Source organism: Nothoprocta perdicaria, unplaced genomic scaffold, assembly GCF_003342845.1.
Source record: "Nothoprocta perdicaria isolate Ctin4 unplaced genomic scaffold, notPer1 scaffold_28, whole genome shotgun sequence".
Classification (NCBI taxonomy): domain Eukaryota; kingdom Metazoa; phylum Chordata; class Aves; order Tinamiformes; family Tinamidae; genus Nothoprocta; species Nothoprocta perdicaria.
The window spans coordinates 3,816,551-3,838,063 of NW_020455510.1; the positions used below are offsets into that span (position 1 = coordinate 3,816,551).

At 39.9% G+C, this 21,513-nt stretch overlaps 1 protein-coding gene across 3 annotated transcripts in view; it reads left to right on the top strand.

Annotated features, from left to right (window-relative positions):
• The window catches only part of MPPED2 (metallophosphoesterase domain containing 2), a 149,414-nt gene extending 132,251 nt beyond the window's left edge, over window positions 1-17,163 (top strand). For all 3 annotated transcript variants that reach the window (XM_026041186.1, XM_026041185.1, XM_026041187.1), the window contains 3 exons: window positions 12,331-12,446; window positions 14,147-14,260; window positions 16,914-17,163. In XM_026041186.1, coding sequence (XP_025896971.1) covers window positions 12,331-12,446; window positions 14,147-14,260; window positions 16,914-17,032 — 349 coding nt within the window. In that variant the 3' untranslated portion in view covers window positions 17,033-17,163. The remainder of the gene's footprint in view (window positions 1-12,330; window positions 12,447-14,146; window positions 14,261-16,913) is intronic.
• The last annotated feature ends 4,350 nt before the right edge of the window (window positions 17,164-21,513 follow it).

Here is a 21,513-nt window from a genome sequence, read left to right on the forward strand (position 1 = left end):
GAGGGAGGTACTGTGATTTATGATTTATTGTTAGGATACAGGCAGATGAAGACCAAGGAACAGCTTGTATTGGAGAGCAGATGGCAGCAGAGCCTTACAAAGACGGTGAAATGTGAAACTTTAAAGTGACTGTTTATTAGAAATGGACCTTTTCATATCTTTGGTGTTCTCAGAAAGAAAGCAATATATAAGAACATAACAGTGAGAGGTGACCTAGGGAAAAAATAGACCATGGGTGAAATCCTGAACTTGATTTCAAGGAGACCCCCATTTCACACATAACTGATACAGCTGCTGGATGTTTCTAGATGGAGGCTGCTGCATACAAGTTTTCACTGATCTTTTTTTTTAACATCACTCAGAAAAAGGCATTGCTGTAAATAGCAAGTGTCCCTTTCTAGTAAACTGGAGTTTACTCAGAGTGGCTCCTCAATTGGGAGGGATTTAGTAGTATTCAGGTATTGGCAAAATTAACACTTCTATTTTTCTTCAAGTGGTTGCTACCTCTATGATATGTATATGCAGCCAGGTTGTTTTTTTGAAAGACAGTAGAGGATTCTTTCTCTGTGCCATGGAAAAGAGGTTTGGAAATGCAAAACCCAAGGTCAGAAATCGATCTTAAAGCTCTCTGTGGAACAACTCATTGATCCCGTGAGTTGGTTGTGATCATGTCACCCGTGGGGCTTTAGCCTCCTGGCACTGACAGGGAGGTCTGTCAGTCCTGAAATCTCGGTGAGTGGATGCATGTAGTCCTTAAGCAGAGCATTCCTGAAGGAAGTTTTCTTTTCCTCATTATTACCACCCAAACTTCAGTCTGTTAATTCACGTGAAACATGTATTCTGGACATGTATTCTGGACTATCCTCTATAGTACAGGATTTTATCACTGTAAGTCTCACATTAACCTTAGTGAAATAAGGCAGGTGAGTAAAGTAAAATGTGCTTGAAGCGTGTGGCCATTAGTGATGGTTTTTGCAATTATGCATGTATGTACATACATACGTGAATATGTGCACGCATGCATAAAGGTTCTTAACCACTGATGTATAATTCAATCTGTATGAAGTCACATTTTAGACCTTTACTACATTACTATTAACATCATCTGGGTGTAGATCAGGAGCTGGGGGCAAAAGTAAATTTTCACATTTGCCAGGCATAGTTCAGCAGAGGAGCCAGCTCTGTTGTTCTCTTGTGCTTTTGCTCATCTGTCATTGCGGCAATATGTAGTGACATTTGAAACTGCTAGCATGGAAACAAGATAAAAAGTGTTTGGGACAACTGGGAAATTTCATTTAGACAGAATGTCAGACCTTGGTCTCCAGTGTGCATACCGTAGCTTCGCCATGTCCAGCTTTGCGATATCATTTTATTTGAAATTAAAGCAGAGGCCAGCTGTGAACAAGAAAGCACCTGAGCCTGCTAAACCTCAGTTTGTAGGATAATTCTGGTATTCCTGATCTCTTGCTGAAGAGGTTATAGCAAGAAACGGTCTGTAAAGGTACCTGGTGCTTTGAAAGCACCCTTCCATAGAACTGTCTTTTAAGCCCTTGCATTATCTTGGAGTTTGAAAAGTTCATTAAGACTCTCTAAAACTCTTGTGCTGGCCCTCTTTGCTCTGAGGATGAAGTTGATGCTGGCTAGCGGTTGTTTGGATTTGCACAGTAACCTGACCCTGGTACCTGAGGAGAGATAGGCAGCGGCGCGGCCCCTGAGTGGGTGACTTGCATGTATTCATAAGCTATGCCATTCATTTCGGTGTCATGGGAAAAAGGGTAGGGCCGCTTTCATCCTGCTGCCAGCCCTTTTATCTCGAAAGAATCAAATTTCAGGAAACCTTTCTGCCTGGGTCACTATTTCAAAGGGATCCTGTAACATTTACAAAGTGTGACTTTTTAATACTCGCAATTTTAAGGGAAATGTTTCTTTTCCCACTGAAAAGACAAAACAAGAGAATCTCCCCAAGCAAGACCAAAAGCAACCAAAAAACCTAGTGCAAGAAGCAAGTTTGGAGATGTGAGGTTAGTAAAACTGTGCTCAGTGTTACTTCACTTCCTACTATTCAGGACGGCACATTGTTAAAACTAATGCAGTGTTTATACACATGTGGTTATGGCTAGAGTCGTTGGCTATTGTTGAAGGATGTTGCACAGACATTTATCATGAGATGTCAGTAAACCCATTGTAAGAATGTCCTACTAGTTAAATGAGGCTTGGATTTAATGAGGCTGCACGAAAGGAACCTTTTTTTTTTTTAATCGTACTGCAAATAAGGTTCTTATAGCAATGCCTTTGGGATTGACGTGCAGTTTTCTTTGTTTCAGAGTAACAGCAGTATCTCTGACGTTGGGCAGGCAGGCTGAAGAAAGTGCTTTTCACAAAGCCTTTGAAGAACCTGTTGCTTGGTCACACTCAGACCAGACAGTGATAGTAAATGAAAGGGTGATGTTATAGAAAAGCAGGGAGGACCCCCAAAAGTAGCACTGCTGACTATGTAATAAAGTACTAAGTACTACTAAAAACAAACTATTATTGGCAAAAAAAAATCCTCTTCAGTACTTTCAGAAAACATATACAGTTAATGTAATTCCTGATTTTTGGGCTACTTGTATTCTAAGAGACCTGTTTTATACATCTTTTAAGAAAGCTCCATTGACACCGCTTTTATTACTGATTTGAGATGTTTTCTGTGAAGCCAAGGGAGCATGCCTTATGTTAGTTAAATTTGGATATATGATACTGTAAGGAGATAAGGAATTTTAGCAGTTTTGAATGATATTGTAAAGAGCAGAAGATGAGGGAGAGTGTCTTTATTAATTATAGAGATGAACTATCTTTAAAGCTGGAGTTTGATAAAGTTTTTATAATGTGTTTTGCCACCAAAGAAAGAGTTCTTGCCCTGAATATCCAATTCTCTGTCCTGTGCCCCAATTTTCCAGTACTTCATTTCCACTGTGGCACAGGTTTTTTGCTGTACATTGCAGCATTGCATGCTGTACAGCATTTTTGATGCTGTAATCCAAATAACTGAAAAGATCTTCCCATTTTTTAACCTAGATTATACCAAATAATATACCTCAAGCCAAAATCCATCCCATTAGCGCAGCAGTAGGGAGCAGTGCTGCTGGTGCAGAGCAGCAAGAAGGGCTTAGGAGAGAAGTGGGAAGTTTTGGAAATGATTTTGTCACAGGAGAAAATATTGTCAACTATATATATGTTGAAATACTGTATGTAAAATAAGATTTTTAAAAGTGTGTTAAAACATTGTGTTGTATGCATTAACGGTAAGAGCTCCGGAGTCCAGTGCAGATCAGTGAGAGCTGGTGGCTCTGGTGTTGGCTCTGGGAGCAGTGCCGGTTCACTGCTCTGGGAGCAGTGCCGGGGAGCGTGCGCGGCACCCACGCAGGGCTGGCCGGGGCTCGGACCCTGCCACAGGCTCGCGAGAGCTCCAGGGTTGAGCACAGCTGCCTCCGAGGTCGATGCACGAGAGCTCGAGACTGCAGGTTTCACTTCTGCCTCCTTTGATTCCGATTTTAGTGCTGCTGGCTTTAAGAGGAAGGGGAAAAAAGCCAAGGTAATTCAGGATGAGGATATTTGGATCCATGGTAGCAGCCATAAACACAACAGCCTTCCTCTTTCACCAGGAAAGATTTAAACTGAGCTCACTCCTTTTCCTAGTTCCACTTTTATGTCCCAGGAGGGTCTGAGGTTCACCTTTGGCAGTGCTTTTCTTTTCCACTGCTCCATTCTCTGCTTAAACTTTCCCAGAGGGGAAAGCCTTTAGCAGGGGCATGATTCCGAGTGCTTTATCCTACACAAAAGTAGATTCTTGCAGTTTGTTGTATGGAGGCTATTTAAAGTTAGCCATCTCTTCATTTGGAAATAATGGGCTTGTTAAAAAAATACATAATTAAAATGGCTTCAGAAAGCAATTACTTTTAAAAACTACTGTAGCCTGAAGTATAAAATATACTACGGATTGAGAAACCACATAAGTGTGCATTACCAAAATAATTAATTTAAAATTTTACATATATTACCCACGCAGCAAATGTTGTGGCTGCTGCTGAAATGAGTCCAGTGCCCTTCAAAAGCTGTGAGCATCACTTGTGTCTCCCACTCACTCCCTCTTAGGTATGCGTGTATTCTTCTTTATTATGGGCATGCAGTCTGTGTTAGAGCATCTGTTTGGCGGAAGGGCTTTGAATAAGAAATTAAATCTTTATCCTGTTTATTTTAGCATTATCAGGATCCGACTTGGTGAATGTCCAGTCTAACATGGGCAAGCTCTAACTGCTGCCTGTGTATGGTGTCCTACCTTGATCTGGTGCAGCCCCTGCATCAGTCTGGATTCACTTTAAGTCAGTGCACTGGTCTGCGACTCTTAAATCCTGCCAGTCACGGGAGAGCAGATAGATTTCCTCTGCCAGCGTGGCTGTGTTTGCTTATAGATGTTGAATAGTTAAATATGGAAAAATCTCGCCCTTAAGTGCAGAAAAATAGCCATGCCAGGGCTATTTCTTTTTTCTTTTTTTTTTTCCTTTTATTGCATCACTTCTGTAGAAATACAAGTGTGGCCTGTGCAGGTTCCAGTTGTGTGATCCTGCGATTCCGTGATCACATCCAGAGCCTGTCTTCTCTTCACCAGCTATCAATATGCTGAGGATCTTGCCTCTTGTCAGTCTAATTTCTGGTTGCTGCAGCTTCTTGACATTCAGCACTTTATCAAACCTAAGCTGCTTGGCACCTATTACTACTGGTCTCAGCATTGCTAATAAACAGCAACACCAAGGCCATATTTCCTGGTTGCTGTCAGAGCGCTGCTTTCCTGGGTGAAATAAAAGTCCTATTAACATGCTCCTCCTCATTGGCTCTGACAGCTTGATTAATTAGGCCCCCTCTTCCGATGACCTCTGCACTGACACGACAAGGAGGTGAATATAAAATGAATAGTTTGCCCACATAATGGCCTACTGTAAGCTTCAGATTTTATCAGATCAGACTGAAGTAGGGGCCTGTATGAAAATCTGCAGGGTACAGCAGTATATGACTGTGGCTTACGAACCGCAGGCTTTGCAACTAGAGAATTAAAAAAAGAACAGTCTTGGCCGTGCTGATATATTGACTTCTCCTCTTAAGAATTAATCTTTCCTCTACTGTCTTGACCATACAGTACAAATCCAATTCATTTACATTATCAAATGAAATGACCTTTTGTTTTCAACAGATTTTTTTATCGTGAGAAAATACAGTATGTTAACTCTGTGGTTACTCAGCCTCTCATAAAATACTAATATAAAGCCATTATTCTGGAGACATGGTGTTGAAATGTCAGTCCACTTTTCTGCTGTAAACCACCAGTGCAGAGGCTGGTAACTCCTTGGTAGAAAATTACAGCAGGTGGAAACTCGGAGTATGAGCTCACAACTTCCTTAGTTATGGTATTGCCTCAATGTATTGAGTGTATGTGGTTTGGAACAAAAAAATACCAAGTTTAGGGTTTAGTCTTAGTCCCGTTCACTGAAGTGAGAGCATATTTGAAAAGAGATTGTAAAGACATGGAGTTTGTGTGATGTGGGTGTGCCTTTAATGAGGAAGCTGATCTGGTTGCTGGATAAAATGAATTTTTAGTGTGGACAACAGCTGATCCATCAGACCCACTCTGTTCTTTGTCTTTAACAGTCACTTCCCTCCCTCCATTACATTTCAGCCAGCATGTTCTCCCAGATCTTCTGTACTTGCAAAATATCCTCTTCCTTCCTTTCTAAGGCACCAGGAACATGCTTCATCAGTGATTTCCCAGAAATCTCACTGCTCTCTCCTTCCCCTTTCTGTGTGTACCATCCAGTGCCCCACGTGTGTTTACAATTCTTCAGACTCTTCTTTTCTCCAAAAACTTGTATTGACAGGGCTCTTGGGAAGAAATTAAGTGCTCTGCATCAGAATTGAATTTATTCATAAAGTCATACATGATCCTGGAAGACTTCTTGTCCCTTGGGCCTTCTGTTGAAGTCAGCTTGAATGCATGAAACCGGTGAAGGATTCAGACCTCAGGCTGAGCTTGGGCAGGATGGGGGAGCCCAGCTGCGGTTTGCTGTCTGTGTGAGCAGTGTCCCCTTCCCTCTGCTGCACAGTGGCAGCCAGCCGTCCTCGTCTTCGCACTCCTCACCCATCAGGGAGCTGGTGCAGCCTTCTCAACAGCCCCAAAGGGCTCAATCTTTCTTCTTCTGGGTAAGCACAAGTGTGTGTATGTATGAAACGGTTTCTTCTATGATGAGCACTTCATCCTAACCAAAGGTTTCCTGAGTCACAGACCTGAAAAATCCTCCTTCTCTTTTCCTCCGCTTCCCAGTAGCTGCTTGTTTCCTACAGTTGTCTCCTCTGTTCTTTCCTCCTGTTGTTGGGGGCCATTTCTCTTCTCCATGCAACTGTGGGAGTCTTAATCTCCTGTTTGCCCCTGAAGTTTCTTAAACTCCAGCACTTTGCCATCTGTTTGCGTACACAGCTTCTTTCTTCTTCCTTTTTGGTTTTTGAATATGTCTTGAGAATCACAGAAGATGCTTTTCTGAAGAAGATAGTTTTGGTCCTCAACACTTTTTGCTGTGCTCTGCTCTTGTTTACACAGAACATGCAAGTGGAGCAGGTGTTCTCTGCTCCTCCTGTGAAGGGCTTCTCTTGCTGTTCTCTTCACATGGAAGAGCCGACACCAGTGTCTCCCTGGGTCATTTGAGAGGCCAGAAGTGTTGGTAGCGACAGAAGTAGGAGGCTGTAGATGTAGGAATAGAAGTTGATCACCTGTCAGTAAAAGTTGGAGCAGTCTGAAGGCAGCAAATTCAGAGATGTGCAGAGCATGAGAGAAGGGACCTTTCACTGTGGAGGACTGTGTTGTAGAGCAAAGGAGCTGTGTGGTTGGATTTCTTAGATGTTTACTTGTACTAAACACAGTACGCAGCTTGAAAGACACAGCTAATACCTGCAAAGAATTACTGGCTGTTGAGGCCTCAGGTCTTTGTAACGCCACACAAACAGTGGAACTCTGTTTCAGAGGCTTGCGTGTGTGCCTGGCTTGTCTGTACTTGGATAATGAGCAGATTTGGACAAGCGACATGGCTAGCACAGTCCCAGTGCTCACCACCCGCGTCTCACAACAGCTTCCCCTTGAGAGCTTGTTTGAAGATGCAGGGTAAGAACAAACCCCAAGGAGCTCTCCTGCAAGGCTGCTTTAGGCTGTGTGCTGTTAGCCTCGCTTCCCGAGTGGGGCACTGAGATGCAGCAGCTAAATGCTGGTGCACGTGAAATGGGGCTAGAACCACTTCCTCGCGTTCTTCACTGGTACGTTAGGGAGGCCGGTAAAGTATTACCTGTAACAAGCACATTTAGGAAATATATTTAGGCTTTTAAGTTTCCATTGTTTTTGTCACATTTAAAATCGCAAGTTTATAATATAACTGTATAAGTCTATATAACTGTATCTTACCGTGTTTCAGTATAAGAGCTTAATCAAAATTGCCTTTTGAGCTGGAAGCAAGTTTTGGAGCCTTTATAGTGTTTTTATCTTGTAAAATGTGCTTACTTAATCCATCGTGCACTTGCCCTAGTCACCCTCTGGATTGCATGATTACACAGCATCTCCTCCTCACCACGCAGCCGTTGCTGTAGTTGCTTTTTGTGCTTTCCCAGCCGGCAGCTCTGTTCCGTGAGTGCGGGGGCACGGCGGGCGCGGGCGCTTCCCGCCTGGCCGGCCCTGGGGCACGGCGCTGCCGCACGGAGACTGTCCTGAAAGGCTTGGCTGTGCACGGAGGTCACTTCCCTCCTTTGCAGTTTGTGCAGTGCCAGGTCCCCTGGGTTGCTGCTTGAATAGATGCTTTGGGCTGCATTTGTAGGCTAGTCGTGTAATGGAATGATTCCAGGAATGCGGATTTAGTTTTGCTGGTGTTCCATTGCTGTTCTGCTGATGGAACTGTCTCTTTCACGAGCAATTGAGGTTTGTGGGTTTGCCTTAAATGCTGACAAAAATACAGAGCATTTCCTTGCTGTTGCTAGTGGTGTGCTCCTGCTGTGATACATTCTGGGCACTCCCTCCAGTATTGTCCTGTAGAAGGGAATACAGAGAGACTCCTGCCTCCTGTGCACTTTCCTTGCTGGATTAAAGGTAAAACTGAGGTTTTCCTGAAAGAGGGGAAAATTAATAATTACACAAGATTAGAAAAGATATTTGTTCTACTTTGGTTTAGGAGTAAATCCATTGGCATAAATGGATTTACTCCTAGCTGAAACTAGTGGATGTAAAAGGAAAACCTGAATTCAGAACGCTGAACTGTAATTAAATGCATGAGCTGCCTGTCAGAAAAGACAAGGCAAACAGATGGTTGGAAACATATCTTCTTTAAAAAAATGTTGAAGTTCGACATGAAGTTGAAATTCTCATGCCAGTTGAGTGAACTGGACTGTGGTTTTTATATCTTCTATTTAGCCAAGTGACTGTTGCTTTTGAGATGCCTGTACCAAGGAGTGCTTGTGACCTCTGTACTGTGAGGTTGGTGTCGTAAAATAATGCTCTGCTACTTCTCTTTAAAAAAGTGTCATAGTAAAAACACACTGTAAAGATATGTGGAGAAAGGGAGGTCAGAAAGGGAAGTGATTAAAGGCGATGGATTTGATTTTCTTGTAACACAGATCTTAAAACACACTTGCACAGAGAGGCAAGTCTTGTCATGAAGCTTAAGATCTCCTCCTCCTCGCAGTACGTCGAGTGATGAGTGCATCTCTTGCAGCACAAGGTGTGAAGGTAATATGTGGCTTACTGCATAAACATTCTTTTAATTGTAGAAAAGGCATCCTCCAAAATACCAGCTGGAGTGGAATCAGTGGGGATTCCTGTGTAGAAATGAGGAACTGTAGAGAGTAAAATTTGGCCAGGTGTCTGCCTTTGGGATATTGCGTGTGCCACATCTGGTGCCAGGATGACTGCCGAAATGATAGGGAGCGAAACTTTGCAGTTACCGGAGGTGGAGCTTTCAGGTGAGCCACGGATCAAAAGCTTTGAGGGCGGTTCTGTGGCATGTGAAAGATGCTGTGATGTGTGATGTGATTCTGGCTAGCAGGGCCTGGATTAGCTTCTCTTGGTCACAGGGCGATGTGTGGGAGCCACGGTGTGCCCTACATGAAGTGGGCTGGCCGGTCAAACAGAGAAAGACAAAGTCATTTGTCATCTCTTCTTACCTGTCCTTCTGGGTTTTTTTTATGTTTAGGTCTTCATTCTGGCTTTATTCAACAGTTTGTTTCTTTTCTTGTCAGGTAGTTAAAAAATGAACTATGCTTTTATTTTTTTTTTTTCCCTAAACTCTTTTACTTAGAACCTTCAGGATTAGAATTTACAAGAAGGAAAAACTGTATCAGGCCTAGTAGCCTTTACTGATCCTTTGCACTGGATTGCAGTTGGCCGTTGGTGGATTTGGTAAAAGCTGACTGACTGTAGACACTTCCTTCAAGAAGACGATGTAGGAGGCATTTAACCATGCACCTTTCCCCAAGGGTGCAGTTGTCTCTTTGAATACCTGCCATGGGTTCACACTGAATACCTGTTTCAGAGAATGAACTCTCCATCTATACTCCAGATGTTCTTTCATTCACACTCTCTCTTCTTCCCTGTGTACAGTATTTATTAATTTATTGTGCCTATATTTAGTATATTAAATATTTTACCATTTTGTGTGTGTGCTTGTGCACCTGCTTTATATTAGAAGGTTTTTTTGCAAAGTTTTCTCACAAGTGGATTCCCATGTGGTGTCTGTTAGTCACAGCTAATTAGGGAGGCTGGCAAATGAAGACTGCATTGGAATTTAGATTCCTGCCCTCCTCCCCCTGTGCTAAAGAGTAAAATAAAAAACTTGCAGAAAAATCCAGGCTGTTTGTGGTCTCCAAAGAGCTCCTGTGAGATCTTAGATACGGTTTCATATTTCAGGTTTAACTATGGTATAATAACTACAATATTATCTGCAGGAGAAATGCAAGTGGGGAAAGAATCAGTAATTGATAGTGAAAAGTTCAGCCTGTGCGCGGTGTGTTTGTTTTTTTAAGCAGCTGAATATTTAGCCAAAACATATTTTAACTTTTAACTGGAGCTCTGAGAATTTCAGCAGTCTGAATATGTTAAAACCCAGGAACATTATAGTAAGGGAGGAGTCGGTATCTAATTTAGCTGTGTTTCAGAAAGCTGAACTAAAGAACAACAAAAACACAGTGTAGATAAAGTTAAGGCACATGCTTCAGCATAAATGCAGTTACATATAAGCCTCCTCTGAGGTGCACTGGCCTTATTTTATAGCGTAAGATTTTCTTTTGAAAGATTTCAGTGAATTCAGAAGTAAGCCAACAGTGAGAAGTGAATTTTCTTTGCCATGTTTATGCTTCCCATACTTGGATAATATGTTTAATACTCAATTTTTGTTTTCCTCAGTTTTGGTAGTGTTCATGCAAGATTCAGAATGTTCAGTAAGTTGAAGGGGATGCTGTGTACGTACAGTGCTAGTTCTGAGGGGCCGCATGGAGGAACGGTTTGCTTGTAGTTTCTTACTACGACACCAGTGACCTTACGACACCTATTAATAGAGCCTTTTGTTGGCGCATACTGCTCATGTCAGGAACTTGGATTATACACAATATGCACAGTGGGTTAAATCTTCATTGCACATACTGTCTCCCATGAAGAAAACACTCTAATTAGAAAAAGAAAAAAAAGATGTGTTCTCACTTACATTTCACTTAATACATTTCACTTAGGACTGCAAGTGTGCATGACTTACAGGGGGCAGGAAGCAGAAAGAAGACTCCAAAAACAAGAGCTAGAAAGGGAGTATGCTACATAGTGTATGAAACAAGCTAGCCTAACTCTTGCCCAGCTTCTTGGAAACATACACATGGATGAAAAGTGTTAAAAATAATACAGTTAGTAACAGATGTAATATTGTGTGTTACCTCTTTAGAAGCGATTGTTCTCTGGACTTAGGTGATAAAGGCTTTATTATATTGTGCCTGCATCAACAACAACTGCTCCATTTTGCTATTATGCACTGAAACAAAAACCTCTCAGAAAAAATATTCCTATAAAATACACTTTTCATCTCTATGTGTCTGCACTAATGGATGAACAAATGTCTTGCAACAATGCTCTGTGTTGGAGAGAACTGAGAATCTTTAATGGTAGGATCTTTAAGAAGTTACCATGAGGCCAAACTGTGTATATCTAATGCCTCTAGGAGGGTCAGGAACTCAAGGCCAGGCCATATGAAAATGCTGTGATATTACAACTACTGAAATATCATTGTACAGACAGTGCTTACAATGACAGCATTATACCACTTTTCTGTTGAACTGTGATCCATTTGATGCTTTCTGCTCTTAAGTGTTTCCTGCCTGACTTTTTTCTCCTTTTCTTTTTCCCCGTCTCTCCCTCTCTCCTTTATCCCTATCCCTCCCTCCCCCCAGGTTTGGTACAAGTTCTTATGTTTGAACAATCCCAAGCCTTGAAAAAGACTTTAGATTTAGACTGGTTTATTTTGACTTTTCCTTGCCTCTGTGATGGATACTGTCCCAGGGCCTAATACTCTTGAAATATAAAGAGGAGAGGGTCCTAATCTGAATTCAGACATACAGAGTAGTGTACATATGTATTTGAACCAGTTTATTTTGGAGGCATCTGTGTGCAGTTCTGGGCTTCTGTGTGCACTTCTGGGCTCCCCAGTATAAAAGGGATGTGGAGCTCCTAGAGAGGGTCCAATAGAGAGCTACAAAGATGATTAAGGGACTGGGACATCTCTCGTATGAGAAGAGACTGAGTTGGGCCTGTTCAGCCTGGAGAGGAGAAGGCTGAGAGATGATCTTATTAACATGTGTAAATGCATGAAGGGAGATTGTAGCGAGGAGGGGGCCAAGCTTTTCTCAGTGGTGGCCAGTGATAGGGCAAGGGGTAATGGGTGCAAGCTGAAACACAGGAGGTTCCGTCTCCAGGTGAGGAAGAACTTCTTTCCTGTGAGGGTGACAGAGCAGTGCAACAGGCTGCCCAGGGAGGTTGTGGAGTCTCCTTCTCTGAAAGTCTTCAACCTGCCTGGATGCTGCCCAGTGCCACATGCTCTGGGTGTGCCTGCTTGAGCAGGAAGGTTGAACTAGATGATCTCCAGAGGTCTCTTCCAGCCTTTAAGATTCTGTGATCCTTTTAAAAAATGCTGCTTCTGAAGTACAGAAATTAATTATTTTAATTTATAAAATAAAAGAAGAGAAGTGATTTTTTAATTTAGATTGATATGGTTCTTATCTCCTTTTCCCCCAAAGGACACCATGGTTTAATGGATGGGGCTTTAACCTACCCAGAGGTCAGTCTTTGCTGGACAAGTGGAACCTTATCCCTGAAGGTATTGATATACTCATGACACACGGACCTCCCCTTGGTAAGTGAAGCAGAAGCTACATATGGTTTTTACACAAGAGCTTTATTTTCAAAATAAGGAAAACTAGCAATGCTATAAGGGGTATAGTAATTGTATACTAAAGTAACTCAAAACTGTGAATTCAGCAGTCTGTCTAAAAGAAGTCTAACATGTTAATCTTAAATTTTACATTTTCTGTTTTAGTCAAGCCAGGGAAAACCAAACATGGCAATTCCATAGCCATTAGAGTTTGACGTTCTGTTTAAGAACCATATTCATATTACAAACAGTTCCAAGGTCGTATGATTTTTTAGAGATTGACTAAAACATTTTTCCTCTGCCATAGCATATTTCTTTAAAGTTTTAGTATTTTAAAGACAATGTAATTACTTTTTTCCCTTGACAATTTTCTTTTCAAATTTGTTAAAAGTATCTTTAGAAATACTGTTAGATGTTCTAATTGGCTTATAATACGTTTGTGAAGGAGTAAAATTATGCCCTTGGATAATTTGTTCCTTACTCAAACCAATGACAGATGAGTGCAAGTATATGTTTTTTTCATGACTTAGTTGAAGTTTTTCATTTAGTTAGATTCTATCTAGATCCACTGATCTCCATATTACTTCTGTGAAGACAAGTATATTTATTGTTTCATAGATGTTAATTTAAATGGGTCTAATTCCATTTTACCAATCCATTCGCTCTAAGTTTGGGTTCATACAGAAATACTGTGATGCTGCAGACACTAATATATGCTTCAATTGAATAAGAGAACTTAATAATCTTAAACAAGATGTTAAATTCAACTTCAAAAACTCATATTTTAACTACAGACACGGGTGAGGTGGTTAGTACTGTGCCTAAAATCAGGATGGCTGGATCTCAGCCTGCATTCACCCACACAAAAATGTAATATTAACAGGAGTAGATCTCTGACATTTTATATATTATTTGCACTCTCCAAAATTCAGTCAAGTTCATGTCAATATACTAACTGCTATAAGGTTTAATGGATTTGAAGTTAGAAGAATAGTCTCACAAGTAGATTTGGTCCCTGATTTCCCTTAATGCTGCTGCTGTTATTGCCCTCCCACTCCTTTTCACAGTAGGCCAGACATCAGATTTCTGTAATAACTGATGTCAAGCTTTATGGATTTTTTTCTGTATTGTCTTCAGAAATAAATGGCTTTTATTTTAAAGGTAGTCAATTAACATTAACCTGCTGAGAGCTGTTTTGCTGTACTGAGTACTGTTGGTGACAGAGGACTCAGAAGTAGCCCCTGTACTTGCAGACTACTGAGTTTTAATTCTTTGGGGTATGAGGTCAGGGAGCAGCTGTGATACTCCTGATATATTTTGTTTCTGGAGTAAAACACCTAGTTCTTTTGGAAAGCAGACTGCTGTAAGAGCCAGGAGAAAGGAAAGAAATTCTGCAGCAGTAGCATTGCATGGTTTCAAGGCAGAAGATGGGCTTGAGCCTATAATTTAAAAACCAAATCACATAGAGAAAAATATTAATGCAGATAAGGTGGAGGGGGGGTGCAGTCTTGCAGAAGACAAGGTGACAGAAGTTTCTTAAAAGCCATCGGGTGCTTTAATGGAGAGGTTACAACTAGAGATAATGTAATAAGCCTTCTGTGAATTATGACTTCCTGAACGACTATGTGAAAATCCTACCTGAATAGAGAAAATTAAGAGTATTGATTACATTTTGCCCTCAGGTTTTCGAGACTGGGTCCCAAAGGAGCTGCAGCGAGTTGGTTGTGTGGAACTGCTAAACACAGTGCAGAGACGAGTAAGGCCGAAGCTCCACGTCTTTGGTGGCATTCATGAAGGTAAGGAGCAAGGCTCCTCCCCTCTCTGATCAGAGCCCCTTGGCAAAGAGGGGCATTTTGATGGTGCATTCCGTGTTCAGGATGTGAACTGATAATGGCATATTGAACTAAAACAGAGGGAATGGAAGGAGACCATTGCATGCACAGCACTTTGCAAATTTATGCCAGAATTGAGAGACTACATCAGGAGTATGTGCTACTTTTAGCCACCCACATCTTTCACTGTGCAAAAGTTGTTCTGTACAGGTTATTTGAAAGCAGTTCAAATTTTGACAAACTTGTTCAGAGAAACAGATGAGATTCCTACCACTTGCATGCCAAATTGAAAATTATTCCAATTATTCCAAATGCTAGAGTCAAGAAATATGTTAAGGGGAAAAAATCAAAGACTTACTGTCTCATCTCACCTTCTCAGCATGTAAGAGCAGAAACGAGGGCATCTTCAGTTAGAGGTCAGGAGGAAAGACTGCCACAGCTCACGTTGCATACGTTTCTGGAAGAATTCTGTAATGCGCTCCCTGCTGTGTATGGTGGGGTAGCTTCCCGCAGTCTCATCTTAGAACAGATACTTGCCCAGTGTCAGTTCCAAGTTGGACAGAATGTGAAACTTCACAAACAGTAAGCTCAGTTTGTGGTAGTAGAAGGAAATGAAAGATGGAATACATTCAGAAATACTTAAATATTTAATACAATTTTGCAGCTTTCATTTTGCTTTGAGGTAAGTACTAGAAGTTTTGCCTGAGATTACAAAAGTGACCCTAGCACTCAAAATTACGTATTAAGTGCTTTATATTTACCCTCCTGGAGATTTCTCCATTGACTCTAATTAGGTTCTCCATAGGCTCACAGATTTGGAGAACTTTGTACAACAAAAAGGAGAGGAAAAAAAAAAGGAGAAAAAAAAAAAAAAAAAAGCCCAGCTTTCTCAACTAGTATTGTTGTTTTCCCAAAGCCCTCATGACTTCATGCATTGAACTTTATGCCTGGATTATAAAGATTTGTAAGTAAGGAATTTTTAATGGAAATAGTGACACAACCTACAAGGACATGAACAGCAGTACTTAAATGCATCCAGGAAACGATTATTTTGTATGAATATATTAATCCTTCAACACTAATAAGTGAAAACGGTGAGATTCCCAGCTAAAGCATACAAATTAGCTACAGCTTTTTGTAGGCTCATTGGATGCCAAAACATTTAGTCTTAAAAGTGACAAACTGATGAGAGAAAAAAGTATTTTAATGTACAAGATCCATATAAAAAAGTACTGGGGAACCCTAGTTATGTTTGTATTTAAATCTCTGAAGGAGGATGGTAGCACATACTGAGAGAGAGTAATCACATAGAACTATTCTTACAAGAATATCAAAAAAGAGTCCTGAATCCTTATCAGGCACTTCTGCCGATGACCAAGAAATGGTTCACTTCATTAAGAAAGAAATAGCCAAATGTTTCTCTTAAAAGGAGAGTCTTATCTTATGGTATCTTATGGGGCAATTAATTATCATCTAGCTTAGGTGAACATGCACCACATTCTGATAAATCAGCGGATGTGATACATGTGTATTGGTCATGCAGGTTTTCCTCTCAACTTGTAATTAAAAACAAGGACAGTAAGGTTTTTGCTCTGTGAGGTGATCTAAATCAAAATTGCCAGGTTAAAGTAATACAGGCAAACAGTGCAGCAGTGCTTAAGTGATTATTCTTTCTGATGGACACTGTGGGTAACTGTATTTATCTGAGCAAAGGGAAGCCCTTAAAAAAAAAAAAAAAAAAAGATTTGGTGCTACAGTTTTCCTAAACTTTTCTGGGTTCTTTGTGGGCTTTCTGTGGATGTCAGCTGAAAACAACAGCAAAGTTTTGCACAGAATTGGAGTCTTTATCTCCTTGTCCTTCTTGAAGAAATGTTTCTGAGAGGAGAACTTCTTGCCTTCTCCATAATTTCTGTGCTTTTATTATCATTCTCTTTCTTCCATCCTAGAGTTAACAAGGATTTACTTTATGGCCTACCATGCTATGCTCCACCTGCCCAGACTTGCTCAAGTAAACAGCCCTCTCTCTTCTCTGCCATCCTATTTCTGATGGCAAGAGGGAGAAGAGGCAGCAGCTAGAGCAGAAATGGCGTTAGAGCGACTTACATTTGCTGTGAGTGAGAAACACTGGCCAGAAGTCTAGGTTGAGAACAGGCTTCATCATCCTGAAACTGAGTCCTTGGGTTCTGTTGGAGAAGCTAGTCCTGTGCCTCTTGGAAAAGCTTCTGATAGTAATAGTCCATTCTCGTGCTTTTATTTGGGGTAGGAGTTGTCTTTAGCAATGAAAAGTTAGCATCTGTTTAACTTTAGGCTTAGGCGGAAAAATAGAGATAATGTCAGTCAGGTAATAAAAGACCAAACTAAGAGTAATTACTTAATTAGAAAAGGTACATAAGTGATTTTATCTCTTACTTGCAAAAAATGCATCCATTCTAGGTTCAAATATAGTATATTGTATATTTTCAAACAACTCTATCTGGCAGCTTTCAGAATGTCATTTTGAAGGGATTAATTTAATTTTATTCCAAAGCATTGATCCTACCACAGTTCTTTAGTGCAGCTGCCCAGGGGCAGTATTGTTTGTTTATTTCACAGTAAATGTGACATTTTCTCCTTGCAGGTTATGGCATTATGACAGACGGTTACACAACATACATCAATGCCTCAACGTGTACAGTCAGCTTTCAACCAACCAACCCGCCAATTATATTTGACCTTCCAACCCCACAAGGATCATGAAGCACCACTGCACATGTGGAACTGGGAAGGTCTATAAACTGCCATTTTCTAATTATAAAACTTGCATTCTCTTACCTGTTTATTTCAAAATTATGTAGGGGCATTGTTTGAGGGACTGGGGAGCTTTTTTTTTGTAAATTGCTGGTACAAAAGAAAAAGAGGAAGAAGTCAGAGGTTGTGCTTTTTTGAAATGCAGCATTCATTTACAATTGATAAAGCATTGTGAATTTGTAAAATGACTTTTGTTTTTCACTAACTTGCCATTGTAAATTGTTAGAGTGTTCTCAAAAGGACAGCCAAGCTTTCTTTTAATAATTGAGAGACCTTATTTTAATATTATATTTTAAGCTAAAAAATAAGCAGCATTTAAAAACACCCAAATTTGCACAACTTATGTTATTGTTGGGATTTTTTAAGTGTCTTTGTTTTCCCTAGGTCTAAATGTTAGCTTTTCATCTCTCCATTTATATCAGACTTTTTTTAGTAGCACAAACATGATTTAGGGGTCTGTTTACCTCTTGATATGTGTGCAAGTACTGAAAATCCTTCCTATTAACAGTAATATGCAGCAAGGGGAGAATAAACTTCTTAGCAGTTTGTCTACTTTTATATGTTAAAAACTAGTAGAGATAGCCGCCGCCTGTATGTCAATAGCTACTTTTTTTTTTCCTTTTTTTTTTTTTCTTTTTTAAATTATTTTAGCTTTAAAAACTGGGGATGAAAGCTGCAAAGAGCAGGTATTTCACACAGTAAAAAAAAAAATGTAAATGCGGACTCCTTTTAAATATGAATTTATATATATATGTATTTTTTGTGCATTATAACTAAGCTAGGAATTTAATATTGCCAGTATAGCATCTGCAAAATTATGTTGTACAGCACATCTAAATTATGAAGGATGTGACATGTTTTCCAAGTGCTCAAGGCCTTCAAGAGCCTGAGTTAAATCTTTGTTGTAGTTCAGACATGTATAGAGTCAAATGGATACAATCAAGCCTAACTAAAATAAGGCTTAGTTGTCCTTTATATTTAAATATTCTTGTCTTACTTCCTTTTTCTTATTTTGCACTGTGTGTAAATGCAATCTTGCTAGCACAAAATATTGTTGCAGATAGGTATTTCTGTTCTACCACTGTAAATGCTATTGAGCTTTGTTCTGTTTTATGTTACCTTGTTAATGGAATTTAGAAAAGCAGTTGTTTCTTTAAATTTATTGTGATATTATATCTAGCTGCCTTTATATGCAAATAAAATTGCAAGATTTTTAAATACGTGGTTTAAGGGAATTTTGCTTTTTTCTGTGGCATGAACAGTATGGGAAGGGAGGGTAGCAAAAAGGAACATCCTTTCTAATTCTTAATAAATTGTTATTGCTTACCATTCACAAGATGTCAGTTGGGTCGATAAAGCACTCAAGTCTTTTCCTTCCGCTTTTCTACCATCTATCTTTCCATTCCTTTCCGACAGAAGAGGTTTTCAGATGTTATAATTCAGTGCAGCCAAGTTTGTGCATTTATGCCTTGTTAGGGGGGGATGTGAGAAAAAAATTGATTAGGAGCAACCTTTGTACTTCCTTGTTCGTGAGTACTGAGCTGCAGGTGCTTTATGCTCATCCACTCTTAGGTTAAGAAATTAGTAGTCATAAATCAAATACATCACATTTTATTTGGCTCTATTTTCAATTCTATGGCTAAAGAGAATTCACTACTGACAAGAAAATGATCCAGGATTACAGTTCAGTGTTTAATAACAATAACACCTTAAAAAAAAATCCACACTTAACAATATATATGTATGTATGTGTGTATATATGTGTGTGTGTGTGTGTGTCCAAACACAGCAAGATCTATGGTGCCATGAAGTCAGTGTTTTCATGGATCTATACTAACATGAAACAAGAACTTCAGAGCCCCAAATTGTAACCCTTGGTCCTAGCACGTTGCTAATTTTTAAACTTCTTCATGATACTAAGATGTCTTTGTTACAGTATATTGGGGGTTTTTTTTGGTAATATATAAAACACATAATGGGAAATATTTTTAAAAGGTACAGAATTAGCTCAGCCATTATGATCTATTACAGAATCATCCCCCTGCAAAAATCCTGTGTATTTCAATATTTTTGAGAATTCTTAACTCCTTTTCATACTATAAAGATGTATTTCTGATATAAAACCTGGTGGTGTACTGTTGTAAACTTGAGAAAATCAGAGACAAACTTACCAAAAATGAAAATGAGCTACTGATTCTATTTTGATACAAAGAACATGGATAAGAACAAAATATTAAGAACTTAACAGAGTACTAAGGAGGCAGTCTGCTACTTACACATTTTGATGTATAGGAAAATAGTAGCAGAGCAAGCTGTGCATTTTTGTTTTGTTTTTGTACTCTTTAGAGGTCTTGAAATGTTTACAAGGCTTCGCTTGCTGTCAGAGGCACTTGGCCTTTGCCGGATGTCAGCTGTATCGTGACAAGCGGTGCAAGCCACACGCAGTATGAGTTGAAGAACTTCGATTTCACAGTGAGGTGTAACTGCAGTGAATCTGCTTCTTCTCAAGGATCCTTCCCTGCTAAAATAGCTCAGTATTTGTATGCAGAATAACCCCCAGATAATAATTCTTTCTCTGGGGTCTGCTCCAAGCCCGTTGAACTCACTGGGAGTCTTTCTATTGACTTGAGTTGGCTTTGGATCAGACACCTGGCATCTGGATCGTGTTTCTGTCTATTACTCATCCTTCAGGCTGGAGGAGATGGTCCCTGGTTAACATGCACGAACTCTTGGCAGGAAGAGGGACCTAACTATTGTAAGTGCTGAATCTTTCCAAGTGATTGATTAACAGTAGTGTAGTCGATTAACCTTTCTTCTTCCGAGAGCAGCTTTCATCTAGTCGTCTCGATAAGGCTGAAAGCAGTCAAGGCCTTTATCAAGGGAGGGCTGCAGAACAGGATGTTCCCCAGAGGTGATTGGTTCCCAATTCGGTGTGCATACTGAATTTAGTGAATTCAGCAGACCTTGAGGTCAAGCATTTATTAGGCTAAGAGACTGTCAAATCAATCTGGTCTACTGCAGCCAAGTTCTACGGGGAGAATGGGTTTTGCCAAGACGGTGTCTTAAGAAGTAGATTGATGACTAACTCCTGGTTGAAGCTGCCTTTCTCTTTCCCATTTTCCGTGAATCAGTTTTTTTCCCCTCGTTGACACCAATATTTTCTCCCTAGACAAATTTTATTAAGGAAACTCCTGGAAATCATCTATAATTTAAGTCACAGGGAGACTTCCAGAATCTGCACTCCTTCGATATGGGTGCTAAATTTGCCCAAGGGCTTTTTACGAGACCTTACTTTGACCACATCTCGCTGAATTATACTCCTGGACTCCTGGACTTCTTTTTTTTTTTTTTGGTCTTTTTTTTTTTTTTTTTTTTTTTTTTTACTCACTTCACAATCACTCTTTCCCCCATTGGACATTATCAAATTCCTATACAAAGAGAAATGCAGTAGTTGGATACAACAAGGATGCAACATAGAGCAATTTATTTTATTTTACCTTTATTTTGAAGTATAGATCCTAGCATCCTTGTAGGTCCTTCATTTGCAAAAAATATAGTCTTAAGTGCACCAACACTGATGCTAATTTATATGCCCCTGCTACTTAGACAAAATTGCTTTATGATTTAGGCTTGCACAACCATTTAACCAGCTGTTAATCCCCATAGGAATCAGACCCTATGCATGTTTTTGCCAAGTCCCAGCCACTGAAGAGCTATGTGATCTAAGGGGAGGGAGCACCAAGAAGAGGATTCTGAGAAAGCGGTGCAGCCTACATGCGACATCAAAGAGTAAAGGTGAGTTTAAACATTTTTTTCAACTTCATGCGAAAATGCAAGTGAAATCAATGAGTTTAGTGCACTGAATCTGTTTTAAGTAAAACAGCGATAAAGTCTTTTTTTCTCCATATCACATTTTTGTTTCACCTATTTAATGGTTAAGTTTATACAGAAGCCTTCTCAATGTTCACTGTACTAAGTATTTGAAATATTTTTACTTTCAGCAGCGAGTCATTCTGCAGTTGGGGGAAAGAGATCAACATTTGTTTGTTGTTGTTAATTGGTGATATAGATAGTACAGCCCAAAGGCAACATAGATCTCATTAGCCTATATGACCATACTATACTGCTGAATCTAAAGGATAGTGAAAGAGTGTTCAAGCACATAAGAGAATTCACAATGCTAGGAACTGAACCTGCATCTCCTGAGCAATGTTCTAGCTCTTTAATTAGAATTTCTCATTTTGTACACTTGTTCTGCAAATGAGTAATAAATTCCTTTTTATCCCCCAAAACAGCTGACATGAAAATCCGCCCTGGAACCTAGAACAGACTGGCTCATGATAGGCGATAATTTCACCTAGACTGAGAACAATTCTTGCATTTTTAATTAGTTTAAAATAGAGTGAGATGAACAGATAAAATCAGGTTCT